This window comes from Festucalex cinctus, chromosome 4 (genome assembly GCF_051991245.1).
Source record: "Festucalex cinctus isolate MCC-2025b chromosome 4, RoL_Fcin_1.0, whole genome shotgun sequence".
In the NCBI taxonomy this organism is placed as follows: domain Eukaryota; kingdom Metazoa; phylum Chordata; class Actinopteri; order Syngnathiformes; family Syngnathidae; genus Festucalex; species Festucalex cinctus.
The window spans coordinates 19,919,932-19,940,311 of NC_135414.1; the positions used below are offsets into that span (position 1 = coordinate 19,919,932).

The 20,380-nt window shown below is 38.1% G+C and overlaps 2 protein-coding genes across 6 annotated transcripts in view; one reads left to right on the forward strand and one right to left on the reverse strand.

Moving 5' to 3' along the window:
- Positions 1 to 2,086, reverse strand: part of LOC144017717 (protein diaphanous homolog 3-like) — a 74,148-nt gene extending 72,062 nt beyond the window's left edge. The window contains exons 1-2 of one of the 3 annotated variants that reach the window (XM_077519584.1): positions 1,915 to 2,086; positions 1,457 to 1,634 (exon numbers count right to left, since the gene is read on the reverse strand). In XM_077519584.1, the coding sequence (XP_077375710.1) occupies positions 1,457 to 1,585 (129 nt within the window). In that variant the 5' untranslated portion in view covers positions 1,586 to 1,634; positions 1,915 to 2,086. The remainder of the gene's footprint in view (positions 1 to 1,456; positions 1,635 to 1,914) is intronic. The other 2 variants (XM_077519585.1, XM_077519586.1) reach the window with 2 other exon arrangements.
- On the forward strand, positions 783 to 14,450 carry tdrd3 (tudor domain containing 3). Of its 3 annotated transcripts, none has more exons than XM_077519589.1 (13): positions 783 to 871; positions 5,957 to 6,041; positions 6,982 to 7,047; positions 7,609 to 7,766; positions 9,262 to 9,403; positions 9,540 to 9,611; positions 9,718 to 9,861; positions 10,202 to 10,339; positions 10,635 to 10,806; positions 11,501 to 11,623; positions 11,925 to 12,814; positions 13,370 to 13,495; positions 13,745 to 14,450. In XM_077519589.1, exons 4-13 carry the CDS (start codon positions 7,693 to 7,695, stop codon positions 13,859 to 13,861), a joined length of 1,998 nt encoding a protein of 665 aa, XP_077375715.1. In that variant the 5' UTR covers positions 783 to 871; positions 5,957 to 6,041; positions 6,982 to 7,047; positions 7,609 to 7,692; the 3' UTR covers positions 13,862 to 14,450. The 3 variants fall into 3 exon arrangements, with proteins under 3 accessions (XP_077375715.1, XP_077375713.1, XP_077375716.1); XM_077519587.1 differs by lacking the exon at positions 783 to 871 and adding an exon at positions 4,784 to 5,140; XM_077519590.1 differs by lacking the exon at positions 783 to 871 and adding an exon at positions 5,144 to 5,261.
- Positions 14,451 to 20,380: the final 5,930 nt, after the last annotated feature.

Genomic DNA, 20,380 nt, shown 5'->3' on the forward strand with positions numbered 1-20,380 from the left:
ATTTTGCAGCATCCCTTTTTCCTGTAATGGCGCTAAACAATGCTATAAAATAAGCAGCAATGCAGATAAAGTTCACATTAAGCAGTGATGCCAATAAGAGCTTTCTGTTTTAATTTGTGGTAACTTTTAATGTGACAAAGAAAAGCCGAACCTGAATCAATAATGTTTATATAAAAACTACTTCAACTCCATTTAACATAAATAAAAAATACAAACTAAATGTGACAGCTTTTTGAAAGCTTGAAATTTTGTAGCCTCTCTGAGTGCTGACTCCTACCTAGACCTCAGAAGAATACCGCAGAGAACTAGATCCACTAGCAAGATAGATGCATTGTCCCACAGCTGTAGGAAGCATGTGGATTAGTGGAAGGGCTCAACACTCTGCAAAAATTTTTTTTAACCTTTTATTTCCCCCAGGCATTAGCAACTAAAAAATATGCCCAGGATTAAAAACAATATTGCAAGCCAAGCATAACAGCAAAAAAAGTAATTTAAAAAAACATTATTATTACTGTTGTGTGCCGAAAGGTTTGGATCCCAAATGCAGACACAAATAAGATTTTCTCCATTTATTCACATCGAGAGGCAGAAACTCAGAGACGCTGTACACAGGACAGTTGGACAATAATCCGCCAAACCACACACAATCCTCAGATTGTACCTACAGACAGTCAATCGTAAAGGACTAAAGAACATCACATAGGTCCCCGACATCACCTGAAAGATTAAAGGTTGACATCACAAACAGCACGTTTTGTAAACAGACATGTGTTATATCAGTACCTAAACAGAAGCATAACAAGCACAGGTCATGAACTAGTCATGAACTTTGGCGCATGCGGCCCACGCCATGACAATTACTACAATAATAGTAAGTACTGTAAAAATAGAATTTAAAAGACGGCTGCAACACTGAAAATGTCTGACTGCACTACTATATGTGGGCATTGTTTTAGCTTTTCTGAGGCTGATATGTTGAGTTGTTTTGCTACCATTAATTTGAAAATTCATTGTTACACAGCATCGTATCCAATCATGCTGTTTAATCAGTCTAATATTGGCATGCCAAAATTAACTCATCAATTATCAAATCAATCAACAACTATTTTAATACTGCTATACAAGTGTAACTCATACTACCGGAGACAGCTTATTTTTAATTACTTAGCCATTATAGAAAAGTAAATATCAAAATAATCCTCACAAGTTATGATCCAAAGTTCAATGCTTTTCAAAGAGCGAAAGTTTCCTTTCATCGAGTAAGACCGCCATTTCGACTTGTGACGTAATTGTGAATTTGTGACGTAAGCACCTTTCAAGTAAATTGATAAAGTGCATATCAAATGCATGCATATACTAAGTATACACTTGTACCTGCAACAAATAAGAGGACAACAAAAGCAGCGCAATACACATAAATTCTACTGTTACTACTGTTAGGTTAAGTGTAACTTACAAACTTGTGTTTGCGGTCTCCTTCTTCCGAGCATGGCGTACCAAGATGGGAGGAGGAAGCAAGCTTCTTCTTATGAGATTTACCGTCTCTTCCCGTTGTGGTTTCAAACCGCTGACTGTAAGTGTCCATGTTCTTGACTAGTTGTGCACATCTACTCGACGTTCTGGCCTCGACCTAGCTGCGTGTACAGTTAAAACGCATCCTTGTCAAGTAGTATTACTTTTAAAGGTTGTCTTGGCTCAAGAGACACATACAGAGGTTGCAATCAATTGCATAAAGTCGATGACACATTAAGATCCGTGGAGAATGCAAGGAAATTATGACTACGTTTCATACAGAGCAACTGTCCGTGTAGCTGTCAACTAGCAGCTTCGCTACAACCTCATACTGGTGGTGGCTTTACACAGCGCTAATCCAATTTGTGGACTGTCACGTCAACGTGTCAATTATCCACTAACCTGGGGAAGGCGTTGAACAGATAGCCGCTCTCTGACAGTAGAAATGGTTTATCTCTCCTGATTATATCCAAGTCTGGTAACTCGTAGAAATGCTGCAAAGTGCGAACACAACTTTCGACAGACCCGCGCAAAGAGGTGTAAAAATCCTCCAGTTTGAGTCGACCAATAACGTCCACCGAATAGTGGAGGTGGGCCCAAGATGGGACTAACTCCTCCCTTTTCCGGTTGTACGTGCATTTGATTGGTTAGAAGTGCTGCCAATCAAATAACTTGTCCTGTATGGCCGGACGTGCCTTGGAGTCCATCTTACGTTGCCATTTTCTCTTTTCAGATTGAAACGTTGATTTCTCTGCGGCGTTTTCACGTTTTTTTCTGTCTTCACGACAGATGCCACCGTATGTAATGTGGGATTGAACTAATGAGCCTGGAAGATGCTCTACATGCACATTTTTATCGCTGAGAATGCAATTGCTTCTTTTTAGATTAATGTTTCACCTGTTTGCAAGATCTGTCACAGTGAGTTCTGCTTCAACTAAAAAAAAAACAAGATGCTAGTACATTAAAAATGCATATTAAAACAAGCGGGAGGAAGCAATATAAGCAATTTAACAAATTGTCTATGAGCCTTCAATCATATGCAAGTCTGTGGTTGTACTTATGGGTTGGGGTAGCATTTGGCGTGTAGACTACATTATTTTGTTATACCCCCCACCCCACCCTATTTTTTATTTTTTATTTTTATTTTTTTGAGGAGTTACTGAACTATTTGTTAATGTAAATATTCAAACAGGCCCGTATAAACTGCAATAAAGTGTTACAAACTGAACAGTTTTAATGATTTTATATAGCCTATTGTATATGAAGTTCCATGTACTGTGTACTATTTACTATGTACAATTACCGTAACATAAATAAATAAACAAATAAATAGACTGGCAGTGATCATTCTTATTCAGGAGGACCCATAGGAATTGCACTGAAGAGAAGAATGCTGTACTGTAGACTAGGGGTCAGTGCTATCTCTTTCGTTCATCAAACTGACAATAGGCCTCAAGCTAAAATCCCAAAATTCTGGTGAATGCAAATGACACAATGATGCAACAAAATGACATTTTGGTGAGATGGACGTTTGATACTTTTGTGTTACACTGAAACATTGAGGCTATCTAGCAGTGATTTGCAACAATCTCGGAACAATGTCAGTAACATAACTGGTTAAAAAATAATTATTTAATACACATTATTTACTACACAAATAATACATATTCAGAATATGGATGGATGTTCGTCAGTAGAATATAAATAAATGCTCTTTTACTGGATGGCAGAAGATACAATTTAAGTTCCGGTAAAGTGAATGGATTGACACATGTAAGTACCATGTTGCCTTTAGATGGGAATAAGCCGACTTATATATTTCTTTTTCAGATGCAAACCATCATTTGGTCATTTGTTTTGCTTTGACTTGCAAACTCAATAGTGTTGTGTGTCGAATTTTCAGGGGGAAAAGAATGTACTGTATTCCATTTTGTAATGAGGTTATAACATGACTATATGTGGCAAAGTGAAACACTGAACACTATACAGATGCACTTAAGCAATAAATACTTTTACCTTTCATTACATCATCTAAAAAAAAAAGTCCAAACCGCTAAACTAAAATAAGCTACATCAGTGACAGATCAAAAATAAATATTCATAATAATGTAATTGACATAAAAAAAACATTAAAAAAAAAAAAAGCTTTGGTCCTGCCTGTGAGTGTTGATTTTTTATTTATTTTTTCCCCTCCGGATGAGGAGTTGTGTGTTTCTTTTATTATTCTTTTTTTGGGACTGGTTTGGTTGGATATGGTTTTGTGTTGTTTACATGTGCATATAATACCATCTGGTGGTTAAAATTAAAATCGCACTTTGTGGAATATCCATCCATCCATCAATTTTCTTGACCGCTTATTCCTCACAAGGGTCGCGGGGGCTGCTGGCGCCTATCTCAGCTGGCTCTGGCCAGTAGGCGGGGGACACCCTGGACTGGTTGCCAACCAATCGCAGGGCACACAGAGACGAACAACCATCCACACTCACACGCACACTTAGGGACAATTCGGAGCGCCCAATTAACCTGCCATGCATGTCTTTGGAATGTGGGAGGAGACCGGAGTACCCGGAGAAGACCCACGCGGGCACGGGGAGAACATGCAAACTCCACCCAGGAAGGTCCGAGCCTGGACTCGAACCGGAGACCTCAGAACTGGGAAGCGGACGTGCTAACCACTCGACTACCGTGCCGCACTTTGTGGAATAGGTAACAGTAAATATTTAATGCAAACCCAATTTAATGAAATTGGAACACTGTGTAAAATATAACTAAGGTCGGTATGCAACCCTTTGCAAATCTCTATGCATGTATATTGAACGAGATTTATATTATATGTATGTATTGAAATTGTATTTAGACCTATGCTGAAATTGACACTGCACTGGGATCTGAGGCCTATCCCAGATGACTTTGGGCAAAAGCCAGATTAAATTCTCGACTGCTCACTAATCAATCACAGTCCTTACATATAGAAATTGAGACAGACATCTACACTCGGTTTTAATTCACACCATCACTGAGTGGGAACTGAGTGCGGCAAGTCAACCCAGTGGTCAATCAATCCTCAACTACTGTTTTTTTGTTTGTTTGTTTTTTAACCCACCCACCCAGCATGGCAATGGCCACATTGATGTTGTGATTCACTCAAGGGAGTTCTCCACAATGTAAGTATCAATGGTGGTAATTAAAGAAACATCATTAAATAATGCTCAATGATTTATTTTACTGTGCTAGTGGGGAGTTAACGTTTCCATAGCTCTAATTTGCCACTCGAATAAATGTTTTGTCAAACTACGACGACATAAAATGTTTTTATATAGACTAGCTGACCTAGAGTACAGTGTGTAATCTTCAGTGTCAGACAGACACCTCGAAAGAAAGAGCAACGCTAAAGAGGCCATTGTTTTGAACTCTTTGGCACGCCGTCCCGTCTCATAATAGTGACGTCAGTGACGTTCAAGCTATTCGACGTAGCGGGTGTTATTATTAATCGAAAGCGATGTGTACCAGTTAAGTATAGCGCAATTTGTTGTTTTTTTTGTGTGTTTGGATATATTTGTGTCGTCATATTCTCGTCTACTTGGACGACGATGTCCACTTTGGTGGAGTCCCTGGCCAATGAGGGCTGGTAAGTCGCATGGTAGCTAACATTGCTTCACAAATAGATCACTAAGGCGCCCAGTTGTTTTGGACATCATGCTTACGTAGGAGCGCAAAAGATCCTCAAATCCACCACAACTAAATGTTGAGTATGTGCAACTATTTGGTCTTAAAGCGAAACCATACGTTTTAGTTAACCATAACCATGTAGCACGGAACTGCAAGCAGGCTAACACTGTGCTTGATATCCTATCTCCAAAGAAATAGTATTAGGGCGATGAAAGACGCCAGAAAGCCCCGTGTCATCAAAACATATCAATTCGGACATTTTTTCAACGGTTTGAAAGTCAGAACTTGACTGCAGCGCTCTGATGAGAAGCGTGTGTTGGATTAGCTTCACATGATTCTGCGTTATGTTGTCCTACAATAATAATAACACTACTACTACTACTACTACTACTACTACTACTACTACTACTACTACTACTACTACTACTACTACTACTACTACTACTACTACTACTACTAATAATAATAATAATAATAATAATAATCATGATGACGACGACATTGACGATCTGTTTGCAGTATACTGAACATTTAATTATTTAAAAAAAATTATAGTAAATATTCGTGGTCAAATCTGAGGGTTGCTAATTTCAGCTGTTGCTTTGTCTCGATAGCTACCTCCTCCCACTAATAAAATAGTTTCTCCTGGGCAACTTTTTTAAGACTGCAATTTCAGCTTCCTCACAACAATAGAAAATGGATGGCAGTTAATACAGTGTAAGTGTACTTATTTCGGTTCATTCATACTCTCATCTGATTTGTTTTTGCCCCATAGGTACCTCAGTGGTGAAGGCATTGCTGAATTGAAAGGATCTGCTGAGAACATTACACATGAGGATATTATTCGCATTGCGCTTCATGTGAGTTCTACCATCCCAATATTTCCTTGTATAAGCTACGGATGTCCTGTTCACATTTTTTTTCTTTTGCACTTGAATCCGAGTCAAGTTTCTTAATTTTAACCTGCTGAAGCCAGGTCTGATCTGATAGCTCTACAATGGATCTCTACAATTTCACAGACAAGAGGGCACTCTTGACTTCTACATACTCTAATATACTATATACTTAAAGTGTGACTTCTGTATGTTGGTTTTTTTCTTTTCCTCTCTACTTACGGTAACGGTAATTATGCATTTTTGGCCTCGTGTGACTTGTAGTCCGGAGTGACTAATGGTTTGGAAATTATGGTACTAGAGGGATTTATCTGAAACTTGGTGTGTAAAGTAAAATCTATTATGTTCATTTATGACATTAGGTTCAAGCAGCTATACAGATAATTCAAGTTGATGCAAGATGTCTGAATTTGTGACAACTCACAGAGGACGACTTTTACTACACAGCCAACATCTCAAAGCAGTCGCTTCTGGATAATTCTGTGACCGTTAACCCAGAAAGCTCAGATCGACATATGTTGTCTGTCACAATAGATTTTTTTTTTATTTAAAAAAAAAATCCCAGCATTTTATTGTTTGTGAAGGTGTTGTAATAGCTGTTTAGATACGATACAATTGTTTTTTTTTTTAATTTGCCTTTATAAAGATTCTCACCACTTGATTTGAATTTACACTGTTACGGAAATCTCTATTTAAAAATATGTTTATTTTAAACAGTTATTTTCCAGGCATTTATCAGTAAAAGGCCTAAGGATGTCTGGATGGGATGGAGAATTTTTTATTTTTTTTTGCAATGTAGTACATATTCCAGTGAAAGTAAATAATTAAAAAAAAAAAAAAAAAAAGCTAAGCTGATTGTTGCAGGTGTCACTTTTCTCCATTATTTAGTTAAGGATTTCTTTTGCAGACTGATCTTAGACCGATTGGAAGAAAAATTCTGCCATCTGATATCAATAGTGGAAGGGTTGAAAAGGTGAGTGGCAGAGCTAAACTGCCTTGCATTTCTTCTAAATGTCACTAGATGGCCCCAACACACCTCCAAACATGAGCGATGCATCCACACTTTCATTCGCTGACTGTCAAACAAGTGGGCATGTTAAAATTGCTGTTAGTAGATCAATACATAATTTTTATGTGTAACACCACCCACACACACACACACATGTCATGCTGGTTATGCAGTTTCTATGAATGATTCTTGTTAAGAGTAAGAGTGAATGCAAATTTAGCCTGCATAATACAGGTTACAGGTTTTTCTCCCACCTTTCTTTCCTCTCCCATTTTGGCATGCATGAATTTGCATGAATTACTTGTTTTAGAGGGCTGTTCAGGTTGTATTCTACAAGTAAATAGACTTGGAAAATGGAGTCAATTGTTGTGATGATAATATTCCCCGCAGCTCAAAATGCAATGTGGTAAAATAAATAAAGAACAAAATATATTTACAGTATTTAAAAAGGAATCAGTGCTTTGTTTTTCCTGTCAATTTGCTGCATTTTTTTTTTCAACAATGTCTATCTTTCTGTATGGCCAGCTGGAGGGTCCATGTGTTCTCCAGCTGCAGAAGTTGAGGAATATCTCTGCACCAAAAGATATCGAGTCCCAGGGAGGGCTACGAATGCTGCGCCTGCAGATGACAGATGGCCATACCACCTGCGCTGGATTGGAGTTTAAACACCTGACCAAAATCAGGTGCTTGAATCTCTTCTTCTCGCGTTTTCATTAATGAAATTGAGTTAAACTGTGCTCTATTTACTGCAAATTATAGTTTAAGAATGGCTTTGACTATTTTGACTATAATATAATGTATATTTGTCGGGTATATGTGCTACAGGTCAATTTGCTAGTTTGCTGTGCAGTACTTCTATGAGCAAATGTGAAATTCTGCCCACAGTTCATATCCTCCTTGTCGCCTGAACACATGGTTCAGTTTTCACGTTATCTGCAATTTCCATGTGGTGGCTGCTGATCTAACAATTCCCAGCCTGAATTATTTCTCTGGCCAAGCATTGGTGGCCTTGGTGACTGCTACCATGGTGACCAGACAGCCCGTACAGGTGGAGTGGCTTAAGTGTGGGCCTTGACTTCCTGATGGGTTAGAAAGACGAAAGTAGAATGACTCCCCTCTTTACATACGTGAACAACATTGTTGGTAACCCTATGTTTTAAAGGGGCTATGGAAATGAACTAATGAAAATCAGACATATAATGATATGATGATGATTCATATATTAGTGGGAAGCACAGTTTCGCCACTGATGGTCATGGTTAGCATTTTTCTAATAGAGTTTTCTATAATGTGTGTGTGAATAAGATGCATTAAAGGATATATTGTATTTGATTTACGCTATTTGGACATTCCATGTGCTTCCTGAATGAGTGAGGCAGATGTCTCATGATACGGAATTTTAATTTACCACAAAAAAAGAGTGAGCAAATGGAGCATTTTTTTTTTTTTTTTTTTTTAAAAACAGTCTTTCCTTCCTATCCTATCCTGCATACCTAATCCTATAGCCCTGTCCCATGCCATGGGAACTTGTATGGGGAAGGCACAAGTCCCTGGTAAATATAGGGGAAACAATTGTTTTGTTTATTTTGCAAAAAAAAAAATGTTATCCAAGGACATGTTCTATGAAGCAACGAGAAGATCTCAGAGCATCCTGGAAATTTTTTCTTGCTGTCTAGTGCTTCATCTCAAAGTTATATTATTGTCTGCAAAACAAAAATAAAAACGTTGTACGCTTTTTTTTTTCCATTAGTTTGTTGTGACTGTCAAGTCAACATTTCAGAAACATGACAATACACCGCAGTGCTTTTGATTTCAAATACTGATCATGGCAAGCCTTGGTTTTTGTAATAACTGGGTCATCAGTGACAGACATGGATCACTTAGTTCTATACTATAGTTGACAGTGTTTATCATAAATCCTGACTCTTTTTGCTAAGATTTGCCATCTGGTGAAAAAATAGCTCATAGCTGATGTTGAGTGTGAAGGATGTTGAGTCGTGCCACTGCTGGAATTATTTGGATTTGTATAAAAAATTAATTCAGTTATTGCAAAAACGTCCTACTGGCTCAAGTTCTTCCAATAGGATGAGTCTGGATTAAACTCAACCGTTCCTTAAGCATATCAGCAAATGTTTAAATTGCTTTTGTGCACTAACGTCTCATTTGTTTTCTTTTCAGCCTTAATACTCCCCCTGGAACAAAAATTAAGCTGCTGGGTACAGTCCTGGTTAAAAATGGGTTTTTGCTCCTTGATGACTCGAAAATTGCTAATCTTGGTGGAGAGGTTGAACACATGGTGGAGAAATGGGAGCTGCAACGTGTAAGGGTGGCTTTTAATAATGTCTGTTTTTGTGGTTAAGAAATCCCAATAATATTTGTATATAGCATAATGTATGTTCATTGAAATAAGCACTGCCTTGAGAACCCTTCTAATACATTTATTACTCCACCTGTAGAGTCTGGCCAAACACAACAGAAACAACATCGGAGCAGAAGGTGGGCCGCCACCTTTTTTGGCATTTGGCCAGGTAAGGTTAATCATTACAAGTTCAACCAACTTGGAGATATAGTCGCATTTAGTAATGCTTTATTTATGATCCATTAAGGTAAATTTGATCCTGTGTCTTTCTGCAGAAGAATGAAAAGAAGGATGAGATGGACAGTGAAGCACTTGACAAGAGAAAAACCCTTCAGAGTATAGTCAAAATTTCCGATGAGAATGACGAGTTTGCAAAGCAGCGGACGGCAGCTATTGCTGAGGTGGCCAAGGGCAAAGAGGTAGCTAAAGTCTGAATCTGATGCTGACTTGCATTAACTGGCTAGTTGCAAACTTTAAATAAAATATCTAGATATAGCATAAAGGTGTGCATATATTTTCAGTGCATGTGGGTACCTTTGCACTTCTAATGTGCACCCCTGTTGAACAGTAGAAGTAGATAAGTTTTTCACTTCATGGGAATGCTGTTTTGTTTGCTTCAATTACAGTCACCTTTAGCTTACTTCCTTTGTTTTGGAATCTTTTTTTGCTGACATACACTTATTGTGTTTAATTTTTGTTGTTGTTTTTTTTGTTTCACGCAAGCCGGTTTCCTACTGTTGTTTCATTTTCCCTTGTTAGGGTCCCCGTGTATTTGGAGGAGGAGGAAATGCAGGAACCAATTTATCCGCCACTGCTTCACGGAACCGTGACAAGCATAGGCGGGAAGACAGGGTTGATAGACATGACAACAGACAAGATGGAAGCTATCGAGAGCTGGTGAGAGGATTTGATTTTAGTCAAATATTTAAGGCTGTTTAAATAAAACATGGACATAGGTAATTAATTGCATTACCCTATATGCTAATTCATACCTATACTTTAGTATGGTCCATTGTAGCTTGACATTCTCTACTAAAAACGTACTGAGTGCTTCAAATATTGACAGTTCGAGATAAACAATTGTTAACCAGCCTGTAACATTACACTGCAGCTGATATTTTGTTTTGCTCTTTTCCTGCTCTTGTCCCTCCTTCAAACAATATTGTTGTTCTGTTTCTTACGATGTGCGCAGGTGGATGAGCGTGCCCTAAGAGACATCATAGATATGGGTTTTAACAAGGAGGCAGCCCGGCAGGCCTTACTGGATAACAACAACAATCTTGAGGTGGCACTCAACAGTCTTCTGTCGGGACCTTCTGGTAGCAGATCCAACTCTGTGGTCACAGACAAGCCTCAGCCCAGAGGTTTGTAATTGACAGACATGACCTGAAATATATTGAATTTTAGTTAGGGATTGTGTAGCCTGAGGTGAAGATGGCTGCTTGTTGCTAAAATATGGAACACTTCTGGGAAAAGTCTGCATTTTACTATTGTATATTATTGTACCCAATTCCAGTGAAAGGTAGACATTGTTTAAAACATAAATTAAAAACAATACAATGACTTGCAAATCCTTTTCAACCTATATTCAATTTAATATACAAGGACAAGACATTTAGATATTTAATGTTTTTTTGCGCAAAAGCGGCAGTTGTTCTCAAGCAAGTACGGGGTGAGTTTAACCTTTTTGTAAAAAACTGCATTAGCAAATTGTCCAACCTTCTAAGGACAGTATTTGTCAACGTACAATTGCAAGGAATTTAGGGACTTAACCTACAGTCGATAAGATCTAAACATTAAAAGATTCTGGAGAAATCTCTACATGTAAGAGGCAAGGACCTCATTGTGTAAAGGATGCTGCCACGTGGGTTTAGGAACACGGAAGAAAACATAACTCAGTTAACGCACTTTTGAATATTAAATATATTGTGTTTGTAGTGAGTTCAATTGAATATTGGTTGAAAACTTCATTGGACTTTTGGGTTTGTATTATAACTTTAACTGCTCTCACATAACTTGTCCATAATATATTGGTATTGGGGGGGGGGCCTGTTTCAGGCAGAGGAAGGGGACGAGGCCGGTTCAGAAATGATGCTGAGGAGGAGGGTGGAGGAAGGCCCTCTGGACCAAGTACTCTTTTTGACTTCCTGGAATCCAAGATGGGTGTTTTCTCCATTGATGGTGGGTAAAATTGAGTGATCCGCACACCCGGTCTCAAATCTCTGTGAATACCACATGGATCTAGACACAGCTATTGAGCTGAAGGAATCATGACATATTTTGTTAATCTGTACTAACAAATTTCAGCACCATTAAGACTTTACAGTGTAAATCTACTTAAAACAATCATTTGACCATTCCGTGTTGATATTTAAGGAATTCCCATATCACATTTATGGGCTTATGTATTATTTCAGTCATGTTGTTTTATTATAGATGTATATAATTAATACAGCATTTTCTTTCATTGTTTGTGTTTCAGAGCCAAAGAGCCAGGCCCCCCAGAGACATGAAAACAGTAATTGGCATGGCTCAGACTATTACTCCAAAGAAGCCTCTCACAGCAAGTTCTCCGCACATAATGATCACAGGCAAAAAAAGAATGACAGGCCACCCCGCTTCCACAGGGACACAGACTTTCCCAAACCAGGACAGGAGTCCTTCTCGAACTGTAAAACCTTCCAAACGTCATCAGTCCAGCAGTGGAAGGGTCAGGATAGGTCATCACGGGGAACACCAGACAGACAACCGAGTGACAGGAAAGAGACTGATGAACATGTTGCCTCTTGCCTCACACCATCTTTTACTCGTTCCAAAGAAACTCAACAGCAGATGGAATCAGTTGGATCTTTTCCACAGCGGTCAAGAATTGATGATGATGGTGGGAATATGGCTGGCCCATTTGTCAGTAGAGCCAAGGACAATGCTCCCTCATCTAAACTGGCAAATACATCAGGGAATGACATAATCCCTAACCCTAACCTCAACAACTTCAGAAGAAAGGGGAAAACTGACCGACCTGACTATGTTGTGCGCCAAAAGGATAGTGGGCCACCAAAAGGAGGAAGCTTCCGAACGTCCTGTGATGTTGAAATGTTGCAGGGGTCACAATTCTTGACAGGTGGTCCATTTAATTACCATAATGGAGATGTGGTACCCATCAGAACTGGGCCAATCAAGCCAAACAGTGCACCTTGTCCTAACTATAGGGAACAGCCTCCGAAGCGGAACACTCATAATAACGCCGGACCCAAAAGAAAATCTGGGCTGGGTAAAGGTCAAGGTCCTCGAGGCTCAATGAATAATATGAATGTTGATCAGACATGGAAACCTGGAGATCAATGCCTTGCTCTGTACTGGGAAGACAGTAAGGTATGTATTGGTACCACTACCATTCATTAGAAATTGGCAATTAGGTAAAAAAATAAATAAATAAATGAAAATAGATAACTGCTGTCACTGCTGTGCACGCCTTGGCCTCTTAGGGGCAGTGTGGTGCGGTGCCGGCAATCAGATAAAAAGAGTAGAACAAGTTGTAATTGAACTTTATAAATATAACTCATTTTTTGACAGATTAGGAAGAATGCCTGTAAATCCATCCTGGAATTTGTAATGCTAATTTTGCTAGCCCGTCAATGGGGTTTTCCATTTACTGCTAGCAAGCTGGCAATATTTCTAAAACGAAGTATGTATTGTGTTTAAATGTGTCTATTTTTTTTGCCTACTGATGTCAATTGTTGTTCTTCAATTATGGTTGACACACTTGTAATAAAATGCAGAGAGAATATTAAAACATTTTTCATTTACTGCTGTTTAAGGATATATTTGGAATTGATCCAAAAATGGTGTGTGCATATAGCAGGAGTAGACAGTGTTGCATTTGATGAGATTAATTGACACTTTGCTTTGTCTTGACATGTGAAAAAGTTCTACCATGCCAGAATAGATGCTGTGCATCCGTCAGGCTCAACAGCTGTGGTCGTGTTTAGTGATTATGGCAACTGCGAAGAGGTCCTCCTCCATAACCTCAAGCCTGTTACTGCTGATATCTTGGTAAGGTTGAAAATGACACTTTAATGATGAACTGTATAGTACATGTCAGATGAGCGTTGGACTGTCCATCTAAGACAGTGTCTTTGGTTTGAGGGCCTCATCAAAGTTATGGTTTCCCTCAGAGGGTTGTGATTACTGACAATCATATAAATGTGTAGTCGTCTCAGCAACTAAGGAATGTAATGGAAACTAAATGAAATGGGAACGGAATACTCTAACAACCCTCAATTATGTTCAATACACTGTCAGGAGGAAGATGACGGTTACTATGACAGTTCCCTCGAGTTTCGCCGTGGTGGAGATGGACAGCCGAGGCGCACAAGACCAACGCAACAGTATTACCAGCCTCCCAGAGCACGAGATTGATGGGAACATTTACCCTGGCTGGTGAATTCATATGTAATTGCAGGGTCTTCCCCTCAGTGGTATTATTTGTTTTATGTAAATTTCAGTGTTTATAAAATGTATGAACTATGCCCTGACAATGGTCTGAATTAAGGAAGGAATTTGTCGTCATCTCATTTATCCAGTCAATGGCATAATTCTAACTTTGTATTATTTCTAATACACAGCCCGTTTTGAAGGGTATTAAGTAAAAATCTTTAGTTTAAAATTGTATTACTGGAATGATGTATTGAATATAAATGTTTTTTTACTCCTTAAAACTCTCCTTATTTGATACATCTGGAGTGAAGTAATTAGTGTGAACACATTTTTATGTCTCAATTCATTAGTGTTTCTCAATCAAGTTTTTACTGCCTTCATCAATCATGAGATTCCTGAACTCTGAAGTCTGCAAACTGTCAGGACATGGAGGGCTTTTTAAAGGGCTTACAATGCAAAAATAAGAGCAAAAACTGATACTGAGCACTAGATTTTGTTAAGCGCAATTACTGTAAATGCTGTGCAGGTTTCTTAAAAGGATGTGTTGAAATAAAACCTAATGTATCTAGCATATTTGTTGTATTTTTGATTGAACAAATAATGTAGTAAAAGAAACCTCAACGGGTTTTGACTTGTTTGTCCCACTGCTCATCTGGAGCAAACAGCACCACACTCTCATTTGTCTTGTTCTTTGAAGCAAATCCCACCGTGTAAAACAATCTCTTCCCCTGTAATTGAGATGGTTGCACTTGCACAGATATCATTTTGCACATTACAAAAGGGATTGTTCTTCAAGCATTGCACACATGCCACTTGCACTATGTGAGAGACAACTTTTACACATCAAGAAATATTCTGCACCTCGGTTCCAATTACACCCGCACCTGCAGCAGGAGACAAATAGACAATGCAGTAGAGTTCAGTTGAGGTTGCGGTGCTATACTGTATCACTGGTCCAATAGATTTGCTTTATTTTCCTACTGATGTGCCAAGTGAACATAGATGAATAATTAATGTGTGGTAATATGGAAAGTTATCCAAGAGGAACTGAAAGTGAAGCTCTTCAAAGCATTTGGGGGGACTGATTATGTCACGCTGTCCAGATAGATGCCAAGGACAGATTTTCAATCAGACCACTAATATTTTTAAAAGGTAGTCAGTTTCATTTTGAATGTGTATATACTGTATATTAGTTAGGGCTTGTAATAAAATTTACATCAGTATATTGAGAGGGTTGAATTAAAAGTGAAAGTCATACAAAGTCTTTAAAACTGCTTAAAAATGAAGGGCATCTGCCATCTGAACAAGGCCGACGTGCCAGACAATTTAAAAAAATAAAAAATCAAGGAGCTATGGTAATTACTAAAGAAATAAAAAAAAAAGGGTTGCCTTGCTACATTATTTCTTGTTAACACGGCCCTTCTTAATTAGTGTGAGGGATTTGTCATGTAGGTGTGACCTCATGGAACATTTTTTTCTTTTCTTTTTTCCAAATTAGAATAAAGTGTAATTTCACATAACACTCATTGTTATTGTGTGCAAAGAGTATTGACTCATCTGCAGAGGTGTACGTAGAACAATTTTCTAGACAAATGAACTATTTATAGTCTTGACGGACAGTTAGGGAGGTGCGGAATATTTTCTTGTTCCTGTGGGGGGTGGAGGACCTTAAGAAAAAAGAAAAATACTGACAACTTATCGAACACATCCAAACGTAAAACCAGCTTATAACAGCTTTTATTCCATCTTTTCTGGATATGCATCCTTGTTTTAAACCACAAATTTATCTACATTTATTTGGAAAGAAAATAAGGAAACTCATCAACTTACAATATATGTTCTCAATTGGAAACAGCGATTAAAAAACTAAAATAAGAAACAAATATATTGTATTGGTACTATTGGTTTAGACTGTATACATACAAAGACAATCAGGCTGTTTTTGTCTCGAATGTGTCCCATCTTATATCTAATAAGATTCTGTCAAATAACGAATGAACAAAAAATAACTACATCATGGACTGGTCGCCAGTCAATTCCAGAGCATGTATTGGTCAACCTCAATCCACCTGCTCAAAAAAAAAACAATGACAATATATGTGGTAGCCTATACGCTATTTATAGGGCTTGTGCATTAAAACAGGTGTGTGCATCTTTGCATCTTCATCAGCTTTGCAACTTGATAACCTTCACAGCTACGAGAGGAATGCTTTGCGCCCCCAAGAGAGGAGACTCGCCTCCTTTCGTACAAAAACTTCCTTTTTCTCTGTCTGCTTGCCTCCCACCTGCTCCCCTCCTCATGTCACTTTTCATAGTCAATGAGCATTATCTTTTGTTTTACCTGACCCTCCATCCCCAGCATGGTGCCTTTTGTGGCAGTGATATCTGAACCTTGTGATCCTTGTAAATGTGGCCTTTCTTGTATCATTTCGACATCAACTTGAACAACACAAACCTTTCTTTCCCTTCTGTAGAGAGAAAGTCGAGTAAGATAGAAACAAGCTTGCAACAAAGTGAATAGAACGTTTGAATATTTTTTTATTTATTTTTTTTACATTTAAAGCTAGGAGAAAGTCTCTTATCTTAATAACATTGTCAAAATAAAACAGTTAAAACCACTTTACATACACTACAAAGAGACTATACTCGTCTGGTCTAGTAAAAAATGTATTTTTTCTCGCTGTCTGACGTGAAATCAGAATCAACTTTTTGCCTTACGTCAATCATGTGACCAACATTTTTTGTTAAATGCCAGAATAATGATGTAATTGTTTTTTAAGACTGTTTTTTTGACTTCAGAGTAGGGTATACATTTCATCAGTATTTGGTACCATTGCCTTTTGATAGGTAAGAAAAATAAGTATAAGATATGCACAATCACATTAACTAGGATCAAATACTGCATGCAGTTCTGTCCGTGCTCATGTATGTGAAATAATACATGCAAACTTTTTAATCCACTACAATAAAGTAGAGCCACGCTTCTGGTTAGTGTCCGTATAGTATTGCAAACAAGCGACTTCCACTGAATGCTTTGTGGCATCTCTTGGCCAATGCCATTTGAATTGCAAAAATGTCACTCATGCAATGAACATTGTCACAGATGCAATGTTGGACCAAACACAGAAACATTTACATACGAGAAACCTGATGTTGCATGAACTTGGGACACGGTAGCTTACCTCGTTTGAATTTGGTTTTAAACATATGGCCAGCAAGGTCAAAGAAACAGAATGATATCTCGTCTCCATTTTGGGGCCTTAATGGGGTATATGCAACGGAAGAGGCGGGATGTGATTTTGCACATCAGTTTGTTTCCGGTCTGGGTTGCAAACGCTCAACCGAGGGGTACAACCGAACCGGAAACAAACTGTTGTGCAAAATCACGTCCCGCCTCTTCCGTTGCATATACCCCATTGTGTCAGTCCTAACTGCTGAAATTAGTCCATCTTTGGTCAACACTCACATCAGTGTGATTACGGGGATTACTTGGAATTATTACATTAAATCAAGGAAAAATTACCCTCTTATGTGGAGGATCACAGAAAGCTCTTATTTCTGTAAGCCGAAATCTTGTTGAGCGCCTGTGATTTGATTTATTTGATAGGCTACTTTTGGCACACAATCATATTTGGTGTGTTGTCTTTATTTCCATTGATTGTTAAGAGAATCAACTTATACCGTCCTTAGTACACATTGCTTATGAATATTTGTCCAACATTCCAAGATCCACGCAGACCCTTTTAATGACCCCATGATGATGCAATACTAACATATATGGACAAAGTATTGCGGGATGTGAACCGTGTATGTTTTCACACCAGAAAGGTTCAACACATAATGAGCAAGGTACTGGCTGCTTGTCAAGTGGTAATGGATGTTTTCAGTGTGCATCAGACCGTGGCCTACACGGGTCATTCCTCCGACACTCTGCCAACATTTGTTGCCAAGTACTTCTTGTCATACTCGTCGTAACACATGACAATCTAATGGTCAAACAGGGCCAGCTGTTAGTTTGACCATCAACAGGGTGGACGAGGTGAGTGATGAATTAGCAGCTGGATATTGATCTTCACCATAGCAAGATATGCCTCTACACAGCAAAGCAAACAAAGTAAAGCACCCCTCAGTCACTTTTATTGTCCCGCTGTTGCTGCACTTAATGGCTCGAACACCACATGAGCAAGAACGATTGAGTCCAGGGAGCCTGATTACTTTTTGCTTCTTGTCATTAGTGTGGGTTTGTTTTGCTGCAACTCCTTGTTCACACTTTTTGATATGTCAGCCCAAATGAAGGATTGGTATTTTTTGAGTTTTGCTTTTAACAGAGGTGTCAAGTAATGAAGTGCAAATACTTCGTAACCTAAAGTAGAAATTTGAAGTATCTATACTTCAATCAAATCACAACTGAATTAAATCAATGTTCAGGCATGATTAAAGATGTTATAGTATGGAGGACATGCAGTATAGAAGCATTTTGCCTCTCATTGTAGACTCATTCTCTATCTTTCATCCTGACTTCTATGCTCCAAGAAATAAGCCTTTAAGCATCAAAGCTGCCGTTATGGGCATCTGGTTTGTGTGTTTAGACACAGAGCTAATATTACAGCAGGCAGGAGGCATGACAGATCAAACTGTGGCTCCTTTTATGATCAAAGGAATGTAAGAATTTTTCCGCAACAGAGAGAACAGTCTCAAAGTTGAAGGTTCGGAGGAGAATGTTTTTTTGTTTTGTTTTGTTTTATTTTTTTTAATCATTGGGCTTGCTGGGTGCAGTGAGTGTAATTAGATGTGGACACAGTCAATTCTCTTTTGTACATATAAACAAGTAAAAATAATTATGGGACATGGAAAAGGGAAGAATTATTTGAAGCCATCTGTTATTAATAGAGCCTTTCCTTTTGTGCTTTTGAAGTGACAGACTAACTTAAATGAAACCAGATCTTGTGTCTTTAGATGTGTCACTTCACTGTTTGAATGCTGTGAACCTATACAAGATTATTTTTTTTTGACTGTCATTTTATGATTGTCGTATTTGTTGCCTTTATTTCTCATGGACCTGATGCTATTCATTCTTATATTCTCAGTATTCAGCTTCAGTGTCAGATTATCCTGTTAGAGCTCGGATGGATGTTGTCAATTTTTTTCCCCTGGCATTTTCTCAGTAAATCTGCGATTTAGTGCTTTGATCATTTCAGATGATAAATCCTAATATCAGCGTATGTCTTAATAGAAGGCCTCTTGGAGTGTCACAGTCTTGACATATTCAGTTTTGTTATTTTTTTGCTTGTTTGTTTTTTTAATATAGTGTCAGTCAAGTGTAATCCTATTTGAAGTTGGAAAGTCATCAAACATTGTGAAGTTTTTTTTATTTATTTATTTATTTTATTTTTTTAAATATGTATATATAGGGGTGCACATAATTCTCATGTGATTCTCAAATGACCACCAGAGGTTGTTGTGTGCTGCTCAGTTTTTCTTGACCCATTGACCTCATGGATGAACTTTAAAATGTACAGCATATCTGTCCCCATGACCGGCCATTGCAATATTTCTGAATTCGATATAAAACATCAAGTATGTGTTGCTTTTATTTTGATGTGCATGTATTGGCAGTGCAAGCTAGCAAGAGCAGCGACTTGTCTTCAATGTTGCCAACTTAAAGATGATTGTTTTATTTAGTGACTTTTCTGACTATTCTAGCACCACCTTTGCATACAATTAGATAGTCCTTTGCGATAAAGTCTCAAAATGTCAATTTAATTTCAGATATCTTTCATTGAATATTAGTGTCCTGTGAAGCTAAGTATCATCAACAAAGACAGGAACAAGGAATTTTAAGGCAGTGAAAACTGTCACAGAAAGAAACTGTGATATGTTTAAAAAAAAGAAAGAAAAAAAAAAAATCCAGTCCTAGAGAAAAATAAAGATAGCCCATGCACACCAAATTAGGGTTCAGTGTGTCATCTGTACTAATCGCCTTTGTCTGAGGAAGCACAGAAGGATTAACCTTTGAGCATTGGAGAGTGTTTTTAGTACACGGGTAAAAAAAGAAAAAAAGAAAAAAAAGAAATCCACCACAAACAGAGAGGATGGGTTTCATGGCCCCTCTCCACTACTAAGAGGTATTACAGGGTTATTTATTTACTCCTGTTTGAAGATGAATATTTACAGAAGCATATGGTGAAGAGTCAAAGGTTCTCTGAAAACCAAAACAACTGAAAATGAAAGGGAAATAGTATTTTCATAACGTTCATATTCTGTGGATGTAAATAGGATCAACCTTTAACATTTCATAGCCTGTTCTATTCAGTATATGCACGTCACTTTAGGGGCTCCGTACAAAAGTCAAGTCATCTTTATTTATATAGCGCTTTCAAACAGCCTTACCAGTCACAAAGCGCTTTACAGAAACAATATAAAACATAAGTCTTTACACAATCGGTGTCATTTTTATTCTCTGATGAGATGTGTGCTTGTGACGCTAAAACAATAGCAACC